Raw genomic sequence first — 15,437 nt, 5'->3', positions numbered from 1 at the left:
ATCCACAGTGTTAAGACCCAAGTACCAGGTAAGGCTGATGGCCAGAGTCATACCTCTCTTAAGCAAAGGAAAACAAAGTGATAAAAAGCAAACAAAACAGCAAAATCTGAAAATAGTCAGATTCTTGGAGGCTGTTGTACAAGTCAGCACCCAAAGCAAGTACGCAGCCTCATGACCTGCAACTATCATTCAACATCTTAACTAAACAGGTATTAACAGCTACAAGTTTAATCTAGCACACTATTGTCAAATCTGTTATTATCTTGAAAGCCTTGAGTCATAGGTTGGGTTCCAAATTAGACTGTTATGGGTAGGTAGCCAGCGAAGCACACAGAGCTGTCCTTTCACTTCCCCCTATTCCCACCTCCTAGGAGAACAGAGGAAAAGCAAAGGGAAGGTGAAAGCAAGAAAATTTGCTTTTGGGTCAGGATAGAAACTGATCAGTAAGTGATGATGAAGTGGAAGAGAGAAAGAAAATAAAACAGATGATGCAAAAGCTATCACCCACCACCTCCCAAGGCAGACTAATGCTAAACCCATTCTGGGCAAAATACAGCTTATCTCCCTAAACCTACTCCTCTCCCTTTTTATTGCTGAGCATCACATCATGTGGTATGAAATCTCTCTTTAATTAGTTCTGTCATCTGCTTTGTTGCATGTTTGTGTCTCCAACTATTCATGCACCCTCCAATCTATTTACTGGGGGTCACAGGCAGAAAAACAGAAGGCCTGTCACTGTACAAAACACTGTTCAGCAAGAGCAAAAACATTACTGTGTTATTACTGTGTTATTGCCATTGTATTGGTCACAAATCTAAAACACAGCATCCTCAGAGATACTATACCGAAAACTAACTCCATCTCAGCCAGACCTAGCGTACTAGAAGAGCTAAAACCAAAAATCTGTAAGACAAAACAGCTCAGCCTCAAGAGTCATCTTGAAACTGACTAGAGAAAATATAAGGTTACTTCACCTATATCTGTGGTCACTGATTGTGTATTCAAACATCCATTAAAATAAATCTATGTCTCAGAGATTAGCCAAATGTAATGATACAAAATTGTAAATTAAATTTAGTTGTCAAATTAAGTACAGGTGACAATTTTATCCATCTTTCAAAATGGAGTTCAAATTTTGGCAGATTGCTTTTTCACTTAGTCATTTAAATAAACAGCTTATAATTAAATACCTGGCATTTCTTTAGTTCCCTCTTCAGCTGCAGAATTGTGATGTGATGTGGTACTGGGCTGGTCTCAGTCCCTGTCTCAGTTTCCTGGACGGTGAGAGCTTCCTTCCTTATTTTCTGTACCATAGTGATCCAGCTCTGCAGCCTGTCCCGCTGACTGCTTCTTAAGCTAACATCATCATTCAAGTCAACCAGAAAGGGGAAGGCTTCATCTACACAATTTCTGTAACTGAAATATTGAACCTGAAGGCGGGTGAGCTGCTCCTCAAGTGAGTTGATACGGGCTTTTTCTTCATTTAGGTCGTGTACATGCTGATTACTGACCTGCTGGCTCTGTAAAGCTTCCCGAAGCAATCTGATTTCAAGTTCCATTTCATCAATTCGGTCTTTTTCTGGGTTGTAATTTACTACTGGTTTATTTCTAATGTTTTTTGCTCTGTTTGCATATTTGAGGGAATTTAAAGATTCATCAAAGTCCAGTGAAGATGGACTTATACATGTTATCATAACAGTCTTGGCATTTCCTCCAAGGGAGTCTTTCAGAATACGAGTGATTTTAGCATCCCTGTATGGAATATGTATGTTTTTCCTCTTTGGGTCTCCAAGGGCACTGATGACATTTCCCAAGGCCAAGAGACCACTATTGATCTGAATTGATTCTTTGAAGCGTTCACCAGTATTTCCAGTCTTTGCTACCCTCTCTGATCCTGCCAAATCCACAAAATGAAACTTTGAAGCAATTGGATCCTGTGCAGCACCAGTATTTTTCTGATACTCTGCAGACTGCTTCTGACAAATACTGATGGTAAAAATGGCATGAGATCGACTAGAGTGCTCATTCTTCTGTGTTGTGCCTGTGTGACGAGCTGCATTGCCACTTCCCAGCAGGCTTATCACTTCATCTGCACATTCTACTTGGAATTCCTTAGCACCAACAATCACTTCAAACACCAAACCAGGCGAAAGAAATAATAATTTAATTAATTCTAAGCTCTTCAGCAAAAGTTTACAGCAACAACTATAAACATGTATTAGAGAAACACACAAGCCTGTGTTATTATGAGGTCATAGGATATAGCTATAGAAATAGAATAGAAGATACAATATGTGAAAAGCATGAGGTACAATACATCTGAAACCTGCAGATATTTAACTTAGGGGTGTATTGTGCCATAACAAATAATATCTTAGACATAAGACATAATTCATTTACACATTGCACACTGCACATTACTTTTACAATTTACAGTGTAGTGCTAGCTAGCAAAAGTGTAAGCAAAGTCAGCTCAAAGAATATTTTGGAAAAATTAAAAAAAAAATACTAAAAAATATAAAGTTTTTAGTTAAAATTATTCCCAGCCCATATTAAGAAAATAATTTCTATTCTGAATAGTGCAGGTAGTTGGCCCTTTGGGGACCGGTAGCTGTTAGCACACTAATAAAGTATAAGTGTACCTCTACCAAGTACTCTTACTAATCACATATTTTATCATATTTTGCTTTTCATGAAAGACGGAAAATGTCCTAGCACAATTCTGAATTCTAGAAGCTGACTCTAACTATACTGAAGAAAATAAATAATTTAAAATATATTGTGGTATCCTTTTGAAGCAATGACACTGTCTGCAAAATTTGCGCTAAACTAGTGCTTTCTCCCAGCTACAGACAAAAAACCCAGGACAGCTTAATATAAGAGTATATTAATACTAGAGTAAACACAACAATTAGAATATAAAGAAAAAAACAAATCCAAACCTAAAACAGATCAGATACTTTCAGAATAAAATATCTCTGATGTGGATTCTTCTAGCATTTTAATGAGGGGAACAGGATACCTATAGGGCAAGTGTTAATCTCGAAGCCTCTAAAAATATCTACTCCCCCTCCTCTTAATGAAGTGGTCTCTTCCACTCATTTCATTGTAAAAGGAGAGCAGACGTTTACAGTATAATTGACTTAACAATTGTAATTTTGAAGGAAGAAGCAATGGTTTAATCTTAAAATATTTATTCAACTGAATAATCACACACTATTTTGTTTCTAGACAGAACTTTCAGAAACAATAATTGTGTATTTACAATTTGTTGCCATTTCCATCCATATAATAGAACATCTGTATTGCTCACAGGCATCTAAACCCCAAACTGCTTCCAAACAGCTAAACTGAGTTTATATTCTGAAACTTTAACTTTTTTTTTTTTTCCCTTTTATTCATTAGTAATGAATAAGCACTCTCAAGAGAAAGCAAGAACAATTTGGACACAAACTGAAACCCAAACAAACAAATTTAAGAGCTGGAATCCTACCTGTATTTCCCTTCTCATCTTCTCGGATATGTAGCTCTTTTACAGAGGTCTCCAAATCCAACAAATCTCGAAGTTCTTCCTTGTAAATCTCTATATAGGATACCCTCACACAGAAGTTAATATTACGATGTTCAGAAATATGATGAAATAATTCCTGAATAGCCCGTGGGATTATGCCCCTTTCATCCATTGCAACTGATGCTAAAATAGAAGCACAAATGTCACAGAAACTTGCAGTCTTTCTGTCACATAAATTACAAATACTGAAATTTGAGAGCAGCCTGTGATATTTAGTATGCAACGCACTAAGGAATCTGAAGAGATCATTGTTCACAAGGATTTTTGTAATTTTTTTGTGTGTGTGTCAGAATTTTTGTTTACATCCAGTGCTAGGATTCAAATTTAAGTTCTAAAGTACATAATTTTATTGTCATGAAAGTTGTGGAAAATATGGATTCTGTTTTAAAACTATACTCCTTAGAGTACAGATTTCTTCTTTATCCCTTCTTAATATGGTTAGCAATGACATTTCAAGGGTTTGAGAAACTATAAATTCTACTTACATAAAGAAAAATCATCAGTAACTTAGTAAGACAAGATTTATGACCAACATTAACAGTAATTTCCTATTTTTTTTATAAACATGGAACACTAGTGCCAAACTCTACCTTCTTTTAAATATTCAGCATAGGACAATGTTTCTATTATTAATCTGTGTTCTTCATCCAAGACTATGGAAGCTGTTTGCCTATGAGACAATACTAAGAGTCTTTTTTACCCAAAAACTAATGGGTTGTTCACATCTAACTATTAATTTATTATTAATTAATTTTAGTAAGTGTATTCATTAAACCAAAATGTTTACAATTACAATTGCAAAGCTATGATCAGCCTTAGACTATGACATCCACTACCAAAACAATTTAGCTAGCAATGGTACTCACAGGAACATGAAATAACTACTAGTGAAGGGAACAGAAGTGAAGCTACAACAATAACTAGAAGAGGCCAATGATATGAGGTTCAACTACGTGTGTGTCCAGAGAAAGGCAACAGAACTGAGGTAGGGTCTGGAGCACAATTCCTGTGACGAGCAGCTGAGGGAGCTGGGGCTGTTCAGGCTGGAGAAAAGCAGACTCAAGATAGACCATATTGCTCTCTACTACCATCTGACAGGAAGGTGTAACCAGGGGGTGCCAGTCTCCTCTCCCAGGTAAAAAGTGACAGGACAAGAAAAAATTACTTCAGGTTGCACCTGGGGAGGTATAGATTGGATATTAGGAGAAATCTTTTCACTGGTGGTCAACCAAGGGAACTGGCTTAGTTGTGGAAATGCAGTGGTTAATGGTTGGACTTTATGATCTTATGGGTCTTTTCCAACCTAAACGATTCTGTGATCCTATGATTCTAAATAAAAGGAAGATTCTACCAAGATATTTACAATACTCTATTTATATCCATTTGGAAGAATTAAATCATAAATTTCTTTGATGCCACAGAAATTTCTCTCAAACGCCACAAAAAAGCAAACAAATCCAACACAGAATGAGAAACCAAACAATTAAATGCCTAATGAAGACATTTTTAAGGTAAGATAAACATAACAAAGATATTCAAAACCACTACATTTCAGAAAAAGAGTTCTACTACAAGTTTCATATTAAAATGTGGAATGGGAAAGAACACTTAACATATTGTGTTTTTGTTAGATATTTTTGATATAGTCTAATTTATGGAGAAGTTTTTAGAATTTTAATTATCATATAAATTTTGGAAGCTTGGTTTTTTTTTACTGCAGGGTTTTTGTTTTTTTTTTAATACTGCAGCATCATCTGCTATGTAATAAATATTTAGCTTGCACAAATGCACCCTTTGCCAATTAACAAGAACCCCCCAAACCAAAAACCTTTCTATAACCTACCAATGTGGTCACCACCAATGGTGTAAGTCTTCCCAGAACCAGTTTGTCCATATGCAAACACTGTAGCATTGTATCCTTCAGTCAGAGACACTAGAAGAGGCTTAATGCAAACAGCATAAACTTCTTCTTGGGTTGAATTTTTGCCAAATACAAAATCAAAAGTGAAGACATGGTCCTTTCCAATGATAATTTGTTTAGCATTTGGAACTAATCTGACACAGACTTGGTGGTTATGAAGTATTTCTTTGGAAAGCAGAGGTCTGACTCGGACTGCAACTTTAACTGGGATCTCCTCCATGCCAGACTCCATCCTTGTGCTTCCCGTTCAGCATTCACACAGTCAAGAAGAAATATCTGTTACCACTGCTCTGTTCACCTCATTCACATCTGCCTGCAACTAAGAAAAAAGGTTTTCCATGTTATATGAACGAATGAATCTCCTGAAGTGGAAAGTTGAGATTTTGTAAGGAACATGTAAGCACCATTACAATCTTGAAAAGCACTTGATATAAATGCAGCTCTATTAATAACTATATAATCAATTAATAAATTAATTTTGCATGCATTAATTTCCAAGCTAGCAGACTAAAGTCAGAAAGTTGCCTGATTTCCTGTATGAATATAACAGTGTCATACAAAGCAATGATATTGTAAGAGCTTATTAATAAATACTGTAACATTGTAAACAAAGGCTTACAATGGATCCTCACATTTTCCTGTTCCTGCATTGATATGGCACAGGCAACACAAATCAATCAAATGAAACGTTTTTCTACATGTTTCAATACATGTTTCAATACTCTCTTCCACCTATTGAGCACCAAACACTTCTAACTCAACAAGCATAAGGAAGTATGGTTTTAAATGTATCTATTTACTACATATAAAGCATTCGTCTGATTTCAATCTGAAACTTTAAGCACATATGTAATTATTTTTTAGTAATTATAGTTTTAGCAGACATAGTTCCTTATACTGCTCGGTGCATATTCATTCTTCCAGTATAAGCATTGCACACTAACACTTTTGTAAATATTAAGGAATTCCCTTTCTTTAAAGCTATTTTTCACTAGAATTCAAAAACTTGCATGGGATCACACACAAATCTTTTCTGTTGTTGCCAATTCTAAGAATCTTCACCATGCAAGGCAAAGTTTGCTGAACTTCCTGCTCTCACACACATTGTCTTCAAGAAAGCTGTATTACTGAACTGACAGAAATCAGCTAAGCTCCCAAAATTCAAGTTTGTTGAAAACTAATTGCTTAAAACAGTGTTGCTCACAGCTGCAAAGAGAAGAACTTTTGCATTTCATTTTATTCCTTTTAGCTCGAGAACTTGGCTATCTACAGCCGAAATCTGAAAAATGAAAAGCCCCAATTTATTGACTGAGCATAAGAAGAAGTAAGCCAAGCACGAGAATGAGCCAAGACTGGTATCATAAGGGACACGGCAATCAGCAACAGACGCATAAACATCCTGTTAAAAACACATTGTGATTAAAAGCACATTTTGATTGATAACTGAGTTTAGTTACTTGGGTGTATTATTTTTTTAGCCCCTAGCAAGTGCTTCTTTGAAATGCCAACGTTTCCTACTGTCTTTTCAAAGTTATATTAATAAACAAACAAACAAACAAACCATGTCCCGGCTGTGGGAGGGAAGCCCTATTTCCTAAGAATCTGTTTTGTAAAAGAACTTGGGAATATAAAATATTCCCAATACGTCAAGGCTAGAGAGACACTTCGGTGTCGACGCCCGCGGCTGCCGTAAGGCAGAGGCAAACATACTGCCAACCTTTTCGCTTGCAGGGGTGTTGTGAGGGCAGACCAGCAAATCTTCCGTGTTTGCAACGTCTCCAAACCTGAGCAGCAGCCGGGATGGTATCACGCGTGAGTGTCGGGAGGGCCGCGGAGGCCGCCGCGCCGTGCCCCGCTGTGCCGCAGGGTGCCGCGGGCCCGGCCCGCAGCGAGGCCCGGCGGCGGCGGCGGGCGGCCCGCGCTGTTTGTGCCCTCGCTAGGCAACGGCCGCCATGCCGGGCCCCGCGCACAGCGCCCCCGGCGGCGGGACGAGCGCGGGCGGCCGCGGCTGGCGGGCTGCCGGCCCTCCTTCGCGCCCTGCCCGACTTCTCGGCCCCTCCGTCCGGGAAGGGCAGTGAGGCGCTGGAGCGTGACGGAGAAACGCAACGGAGCTGGGGAAGGGTCCGGAGCACTTAAGTGCCCTTAGGAGTGGCTGAGGGAACTGGGGGCGTTTAGCCTGGAGCGGGCTCAGGGGAACCTTACTGCTCTGTACAGCTGCCTGAAAGGAAGGAGTAACAAGATGGCTTTCGGCCTCTTCTCACAGGCAACAGATGCCAGGACAAAAGGAAGTGGCCTCAAGCTGTGATAGGGATGGTTGAGGTTGGACATCAGGAAAAATTTCTTCACAGAAAGGGTGATTAAATATTGGAACAGGCTGCCCAGGAAGGTGGTGGAGTCACAGTCTCTGGAGGTGTTTAAGGAAACACTGGATATGGCACTCACTGCCATGGTCTAGGTGACAAAGTGATGTTGGGTCAGAGGTTGCACTCAGTGCCGTGGTCTAGTAGACAGAGTCGTGTTCGGTCACAGGTTGGACTCGATGATCTCAAGATCAAGCAATTCCGTGATTCTTCCTACCCTACCTCCCTCCCTGTGTGGACTGAGACCCCCCCCATCTCACCCCTAAGAGTAAAAACACAGATACACCCCCAAGGCACATTTGTCACCACAGTGTTTATTGGACCAATGGACGGGTTATACTTCCATCTCTGAGCAGTAAAGCATCTGCCAAGCACCTGCCTCCTCCGTGCAGGTGGTACGGGCAGGAACAGAGAGAGGCCAAGGAGCAAGATATACCACGGGATCTGCACGTACACCTGGCTGTGCGCACAGACAGCCACATACACCAATACAAAGGTCAAAGAGCATGAGTAACAAACTGTGCCTTAACAAAGGCTGCCTGCAAGGTTTATACTATTAATTCCAGTCAGTGGAAGCAAAAAATTAAACTAAAAGGTAATAAATCAATGTGGGAAAGAAGAGGCACATTGTTGATCAATCACAAGAAAACAAGCATTTAACAGTTCCAAATTATCACATGACAGATCACCATATGAAAAGCAAATCTGCAGTTCGAAAGATAAGGCAACAATAAAAGAGCTATCAGACTGGACTTAGTAATATATACACCGTACTCGGTGGAATGGGATATCTTTCATGTCTTCCCTGTGATCCCGGGCATAGTCCCAAAGATAATAATCGAGTAAAACCGCATTGATCTTTTCATGCATGTCCTGACCCTTCTTCTGATAGAGCTCCTGCAGGTGCTTACAAATCAGTGCACAACACCAAATAGAACAGCCACGGATCTCTATCTCTTCTTTGTCTCCAGACTGGAAAAGTGTTCCTGCGGAAACAAGGGACAGCAATCCATTTACATGCAATAGACAGAAGGCCAAAGACTGCCTAAATTTCCTAATTCTTCATCCCCTTCACATTTACTCTGTTGTAGGATTCCAGCTCTCATGGCTTACCCTGAAACTGTTAACAATGTTGCTATACATTTTCTAATGATAATTTTAATTTTACCATATTGCACTTAGAAGCTTCCCTCCCATTCTATTCAAACAACATCCTGTATTCGAAGGAACTGCTTTAGCAGCAGGGTGTACTGCAAATCATATGATCATTTTTTTGCTTGTAGACAAAAAAAGTTAAGTCTTTTATTATAGTATACTTTTTAGTACATAATTATTATACTTCATAGTATATATTCTGCCAGGATGACTGAAGTCAAAGATTTTAAAAATAAACAGCCTCCCAAAAGAACTGAATGTAAAGAGAAACAGTGGAATTATTTCAATGGGAATGTTCTCATTAGGATTCATGGAAGGATAAAATGTCTAAGAGGTCTATTTAATATATAGGTATGCATTAAGACATAAATACACGTATGACCATTCTTTTAAAATTCATGTGCAGCTGCATTAATGTTTGTCTTCCTGAGTATTTCTGAAATTGCATAATAGCAGTTCTACATCTAAATACAGTCATTTTACCTTGCAAAAGAGATTTATTCACTAAAATTCATGGTTAGTAAGTATTGGAAAGATAAAACCATGTTTAAAAAATGAGATCCTAGTCATATGCAATTAACTTCATTTAAAGCAATATTTTTTAATGGATGCTTATAATATGACTTTGCATATTAACTAGCAGTTCAGTACAAATAAAGAGGAATTCCCATGCTTTTACATCATATTTGAATTAATGACAAAATCATAGTTTCTTTTACGTAAACCTCAAAAATCCTAACTATTCTCATACTGAAAAGTAGTTTTGCAACAGCAGCTTTTCAGAAACTCAAATTATCTCTGAGTCTCTTTAATCCCTCCCTTATCCATGTTTAATCCACAAAACAGTTAGGTCTTTATAAAAAAGTAACCTTAAGATCTCACTCAAGATCACAGATAAAGTTCCTTCCTGTTCACTACGTAAGAAATCCTTGTTCCCTGAAGGAAAAAAACTGACACATAACCGTTAAATGGACAACATATTACATTTCAGAAATAGCCTTAGTCTACAATATCAGGTGGTAAGATTGCTTATAGCAAGGACAGAACAAACCTTCACGTAGTTTCTTCATTAATTCTTCAGAATACTTCATTGCTTTTAAGTGAACAAGAACTTGTGGAATTCTGTAGTCAGCAAATATTGTCAGACTGGAAATATCATCAAAAGAGCCATCTCCTTTGCCTTCTAAAACACTCCATGTGTCAGCCACAAGTATTTGTGCCCGTTTGTAGAAAGACACCTTCTTTTTCTGAAGAAAGGAATTTATGGATTATTTTAGTCCCTGATCCATAAATATAGCAAATAAGACATTCGGCATATCATATTGTTAAGCAAACATAAGTTAACTAAGAATAAAAAAAATTATTTTAATTTTTTTTTAAAAGAAATCTAAATAAAATTTAAATTTGAGTATTTTTTTTTTACAATTTATTTTAAAAGTATTATTAAGAATAAGACTGCAACACTCTTAAATATCTTAAAATCTAAACAATATCAAACTACAAACATGGATTATGTGGAATGCTCATAAATAAACTGAAATAAAAGAATAACATAATAAAAGTTACTGCAGCAAATAAAAACTGTGTAGTACATGCCTGGATCTCAGAACACATTCATAGTTGTTTACTGCCACTTGGCAAACACTGTAGTTGAATGTCCAGCAACATTAATTTTCAGAAACTCTACAGTACATCCAACCTTTAATTTGACAAGAAAAGCATTACAGACATGTATTGTACTAGACAATTAAAACGTTTTGTTAATCCATTTATCTGTACTGTTAAAGAAATAGGATTCTGGTGAAAGCTTTAATGAATGTTCCTCTTTGTTTACTTCCAAGATACTATTCCCGACAGCAAATTACATCTTTTGTTCTTGAATTATATTCTCCAAAAGCACTAAGAAGTTCAACTACATTTCAAAGAATGACTTCTGCAAACATCCTCAAAATTCCTGCATTCCCTGTGCCACATTCTGTGCTTTATAAAGATGCACAAATTTACTTCTAGAGAACATACGTGATTTTGTACGGTAAATAACAAAACACCACCTTAAACATCATCACACAAGAAGTGGTAATAAGAATTAACAGACCAAATTTTATCATAGTTCCTACTGTCCCAAAAGCAAGGGTGTCATTCCATAACCTTAAGAATTTTCCAGAAGTAAAGAACTGATTGTCTCTACCACCACACCATTTCACAAGAGCAGAGGAAGTCAAAATTAGAATAGAACTTTTCATTTCATGCTGCAGTTTAATTAGGAAGGAAAATATTGTCTGGGACTCATCACTGAGAAGATAAATTTATAATTTCATTGTTTCAATTATTAACTTTTATGTTGAGCAGAACTTACTAAGTTTATACAAAAATCTCAATATGAAAAAGACTATGAAGCATTTTGAGTATATTTTCCCACTACTTATCATAAAGCAAGGAAGGCACTAGGTGGATGATACTACACGTCAAAGAGAAAGAGGTTTTTTACTCTGCAAGTGACTGCACTTGGCACAGATTGTCTAGAGAGGTTGTGGAGTCTCCCTCATGGAACATACTCAAGAGCTGTCTGGACGTAATCCTGTGCCACGTGCCATGTGCCTGCTTGAGCAGGGAAGCTGGAGCCACTTATGGTATAGTCCTTTAAACCCTTAACCAGTCTCTGATTCTGTCTGTGAAAGACTGTGAAGATAGCACAATTTATCAAAAAATTGAGCTTTTTTCAACATGGCAGTACAACTACTTTTCTCTTTTTTTTCTGCAACACTTGTCTTTTCAGGAAATAGTACCACATACAGGAACATTTGCATCTTCTCTGCAGTATAATGTGGTAATATTAAGGAATATGTCTAATTATGACCTACTGACATTAAAAGAAAGGAGGAGTATTGTGTTGGCAAAGAGCAAAATGTGACTGCACAGCCATTAAAAAAAAAAAACAAAGAATGGGATCAAGAGAATTTTACAACCTCAGTCCCAGGTGATAGATGGTAAGTAAAAGAAGAATACATGCAATGTATGGGACGATCAAAAGAACTCCACTAAGTCTCTGTCAGAACACAAAAACCGTGATACGTGAGTACAGTACAGACTATAACTTAAACTGCTGTTGGAAATCAAAAGCAGCACATCTAAATATGAATTATCCACCAAGGAGAAAAAAAAAATTTGGACGTTTTGGTCTTGGTTTGCATTTTCTTTTTCAGAAAAACCAACACTGGCAATTTCTGTGAATATGTGTGTAATTATTAAAAGTATTTTGTACATGTATTCAGAAAAACATACAGTCAAATAATTATGCTAATTTTAGACATTTCCCTAGAAAGACAGCTGTAGCAGTCTGTGATAGTATGATTCTAATGTAGGACTTATATCTATTTCTCCTTTGGAGAGTTACTGAAAAGCACTGGTTTGCTGTTTGATATTTCACCATCTTTCCACTTCCCTCCTAACCCTTCAGAAGTCTTACTCATGAGAGTTCAACCTGCTGCCATGAAACTAATTTGATCCATGTACTACCTTCAAAATAGACATCTTGCTTAGTGAAAGCAGAAAAAAAGCTTCCCTATTCATGCAACAGGCTTTCTTACTAAGTCAGTGCTTACAATCTGGGATCATTTCTGGAACACCTTTTGTTTCTGTAGTCTGCTGCTGCTTTTAAGGAGGCTTGCTTTATAAGCACTCATCATCATCTCATGAAAGATACAATGTCAATGAGTACAGTCACTATAAAGATAAGAAAATATCACTTAGAAAATATCCCCCCTTTTATCGTAAAAAATTGTCAAAATATTACTTAATATGTGGAAAAAACCCAAATAAATGAAACAAGTAACTTCAAAGATTAATTCAAAAGAACCTCTGATTTTTTATGAATATTTGCTTTGCTTCACAGCAGGAGACAAAGGAAAATAAAATGACACCTCCTGCTGAAGGGCAATAAATGCAATAGATTCAAAGCTTCAGTGACTAGTATTCCTAAAAATTGAAAAGACTGCACAGACTAATAGTATAGGCTGTAGTGTCACTAACATAAAGTCTTTTGGATTTAATGATGTAACAGCTGAGTACTACTGCACATGCAACTGAGCACATGTGCTGCTATGTAAGTCACAAGTGCTACATGAAAGTCATGCCTGTACAGGTGAAAAAAGGGAGACAAAAAATACCAGCCGATCACTGTTTAATTCCCATAAGTTTCTTTCAGTAAAAGCTTCAGTATACTGTCAACATTTGTGAAAGTGTGGGTTACTTCTAATCTGTAGTTATTTGAGTAATGCCTGTTGAATCAACAGTCTTTAGAGGGTAGAGTCTAATTCTAGATTTTCACTTCCTTCATCAGCTGCAGAGAGCCTCAAGGTAAAAGAAAAAGAAGATGGTGGGAGTAAGGTTGTCAGCAATTCAAGGAAAACAAAAAAGAAAAAGGATTCCCATTTTTCAGGCAGGAATTATCTCAAATACAATGCATTTTTAAGGAGTACAAAGGAGGTGTGACCTAATTTGGAACAGAGAGTATACCAAAATAAATTACAGTAAAGTGATGAAGAGACAGCATATGAAAAAAAGGTACTCTTCTGGTGGGAAAAAGAAAGTGACTCTTGTCCTGACTAGTTGTGGACTATGATGTATCCTACTAATAGTAGGATTTTTTTTTCAGAGCTTTAGAATTAGCCTACCTCAAACACAGCTTCATCTCTGTAAGAAGGAAAATTCTCCAGTACGAGACGTAGCAATTTCTGAGCACTCTTCTCACTCATTTTAACACAGGTGAGGAAAGACCCTCCAAACTTCTCTAACAGAACTATTCCGCTTTCGTTCAGCACCCGATGTCTTTCTTCAATCAAAGGCAAAGGAACTTCTGTGTCAGAGCGAAATACGTGCCTAACTTGGTCAAGCGTCATGGTGGCAAAATAGGATGCACTGGTGATAGGTATTCCTAGAGAAAAGTGAAAATAAGATATTTAGGCTACCACATAACATAACATATAGACCTAATGTGGTGGTCTGCTAAAAGAAAGCACTTCTCTAAGGATCTTCTAAGAAGCCCATCAATTCTTAAAACCACCTTTGTTTTCAGCGATAACCTGCCCACAGAGCTGCTCACAACTAAATTAGTGAGTGCACACAATGTTTTCTTCTACAGCTAATTTCCAACACACAATCATGGAACCATTGTTACTTTTTGTATGTAATTTTCCCCAACTGTTTAGTCTTCTTATTTTAATTCTGATGTTTACATAGCACACTGGCAAATATAGTCAGGATATAACTAGTTTAGTCAGAATAGGCCTGTTTTCCCATGGATCCCAGTCACGCTGTGCATTCACAAAAAGTGTCTTACTACTAATACCACCTTAATTTACAAGTTACTGTACAAAAAAATAGTTAAAACTTTAATTTATACCTACTAACAGTTGGGTGGGGTTTTTTTTTTCTGAGAACAGAAAAGAGTGAGTGCTAAAGTACTGGGTTTAAGTATGAAACTTTAAAATACTGATTTAAAATACTGGTTTGAGAAGCATATGCTTTTCCAGACTTACTTTAGACGCTCTGGTATTGGATTAGTCCAGAGGATTCTCACTTTATGCCTCATTTCTTCATTTGTCATGGAAATATGCAACTTATCTTAAGAACACACGTGAAATAACCCAAGTAACGCACTGACTACTGGCAATCCTAAAAGTCTTTCGAATGGAAGAGATAACGAAGTCACAGCCACGAGTTAGATTGTTTCATTACAAGGGTATTTCAAAAGCACTTGCAGTTCCCTTCCCCAACCTCTAAGGGACGCCTCCACATACAGAACTACTGACAGAGCGAGCAGCAGCTCCCAAGAGCGTGCCCCATTTCCGAGGCGCCGCCTTCATTTTATACGCGACGCTCGGCTTCCGACGTCCCTCGCCCGCAGCCCCGGCCCGGCCCCGCGTCCCCGGCGCTCACTGACCGTCGTCCAGGGCTCTGTTGACTGCGGCGCACAGCGACCAGTAGCCGCTGTAGGTTTTATCCTTGTATTTCACAAGGTACTTGCGCTCCTCCTGCTCGGACCAGAAGGAGAAGTTGAGGGTGTCCACCAGGAACACCCAATCTACAGCCTCCTTGTCGGCGGTCCGCGGGTTCAGCTCGTGGAGGCTCTTCCACCCCGCCAGCCCGAAGTCCGCCGCCGAGGCTTTGTCGAACAGGCTCTCCGCCACGCGCCGCACCCCCTCCTCGTCCACGGAGACATCTTTGCTGTGCTCGGCTATGAACTTGGCGGACTCCAGGGGGGACGGGAATACCTCCATGCTTGGCAGGAAACACGCACGCTGCCGAGGCCAGCCTCTCTGCCGCGCTTCCCGCCGGGCGCGCACGGGGAGAAGCCCAGGCTCCACCACGCCCAGCCCCGCTCTCACCGCCCAGCCCAGCCCAGCCCCGCTCCCCGCTCCTCCCCTCTCCG

General features: G+C 38.6%; 2 protein-coding genes across 2 annotated transcripts in view; both read right to left on the bottom strand.

The window, feature by feature from the left end:
• KIF27 (kinesin family member 27) overlaps positions 1–7,297 on the bottom strand; it is a 28,317-nt gene extending 21,020 nt beyond the window's left edge. The window contains exons 1-4 of the mRNA XM_058828093.1: positions 7,210–7,297; positions 5,415–5,811; positions 3,494–3,694; positions 1,191–2,128 (exon numbers count right to left, since the gene is read on the bottom strand). Coding sequence (XP_058684076.1) covers positions 1,191–2,128; positions 3,494–3,694; positions 5,415–5,724 — 1,449 coding nt within the window. The 5' untranslated portion in view covers positions 5,725–5,811; positions 7,210–7,297. The remainder of the gene's footprint in view (positions 1–1,190; positions 2,129–3,493; positions 3,695–5,414; positions 5,812–7,209) is intronic.
• Positions 7,298–8,145: 848 nt separating this feature from the next.
• On the bottom strand, positions 8,146–15,375 carry QNG1 (Q-nucleotide N-glycosylase 1). The gene is made up of 4 exons (XM_058827683.1): positions 14,949–15,375; positions 13,681–13,940; positions 10,059–10,254; positions 8,146–8,838 (listed from the first exon to the last, which is right to left on the bottom strand). The coding sequence occupies exons 1-4, from the start codon at positions 15,283–15,285 to the stop codon at positions 8,606–8,608; spliced, it is 1,026 nt and encodes a 341-aa protein (XP_058683666.1). The 5' UTR covers positions 15,286–15,375; the 3' UTR covers positions 8,146–8,605.
• Positions 15,376–15,437: the final 62 nt, after the last annotated feature.

The sequence above is a fragment of the Poecile atricapillus genome, chromosome Z, assembly GCF_030490865.1.
Source record: "Poecile atricapillus isolate bPoeAtr1 chromosome Z, bPoeAtr1.hap1, whole genome shotgun sequence".
In the NCBI taxonomy this organism is placed as follows: Eukaryota; Metazoa; Chordata; class Aves; order Passeriformes; family Paridae; genus Poecile; species Poecile atricapillus.
Note: the sequence above shows the minus strand (reverse complement) of the source record. Positions and strands in the feature narration are given on the sequence as shown.

Coding starts and splice junctions, on each gene's coding strand:
- QNG1 (XM_058827683.1), bottom strand. CDS start 15,285: ATGGAGGTATTCCCGTCCCCCCTGGAGTCCGCCAAGTTCATAGCCGAG. Junction 10,255..13,680: donor GAGATGAAGCTGTGTTTGAG/GTAGGCTAATTC, acceptor TCCTTTCTTCAG/AAAAAGAAGGTGTCTTTCTA. Junction 8,839..10,058: donor AATGAAGAAACTACGTGAAG/GTTTGTTCTGTC, acceptor TTGTTTCCGCAG/GAACACTTTTCCAGTCTGGA.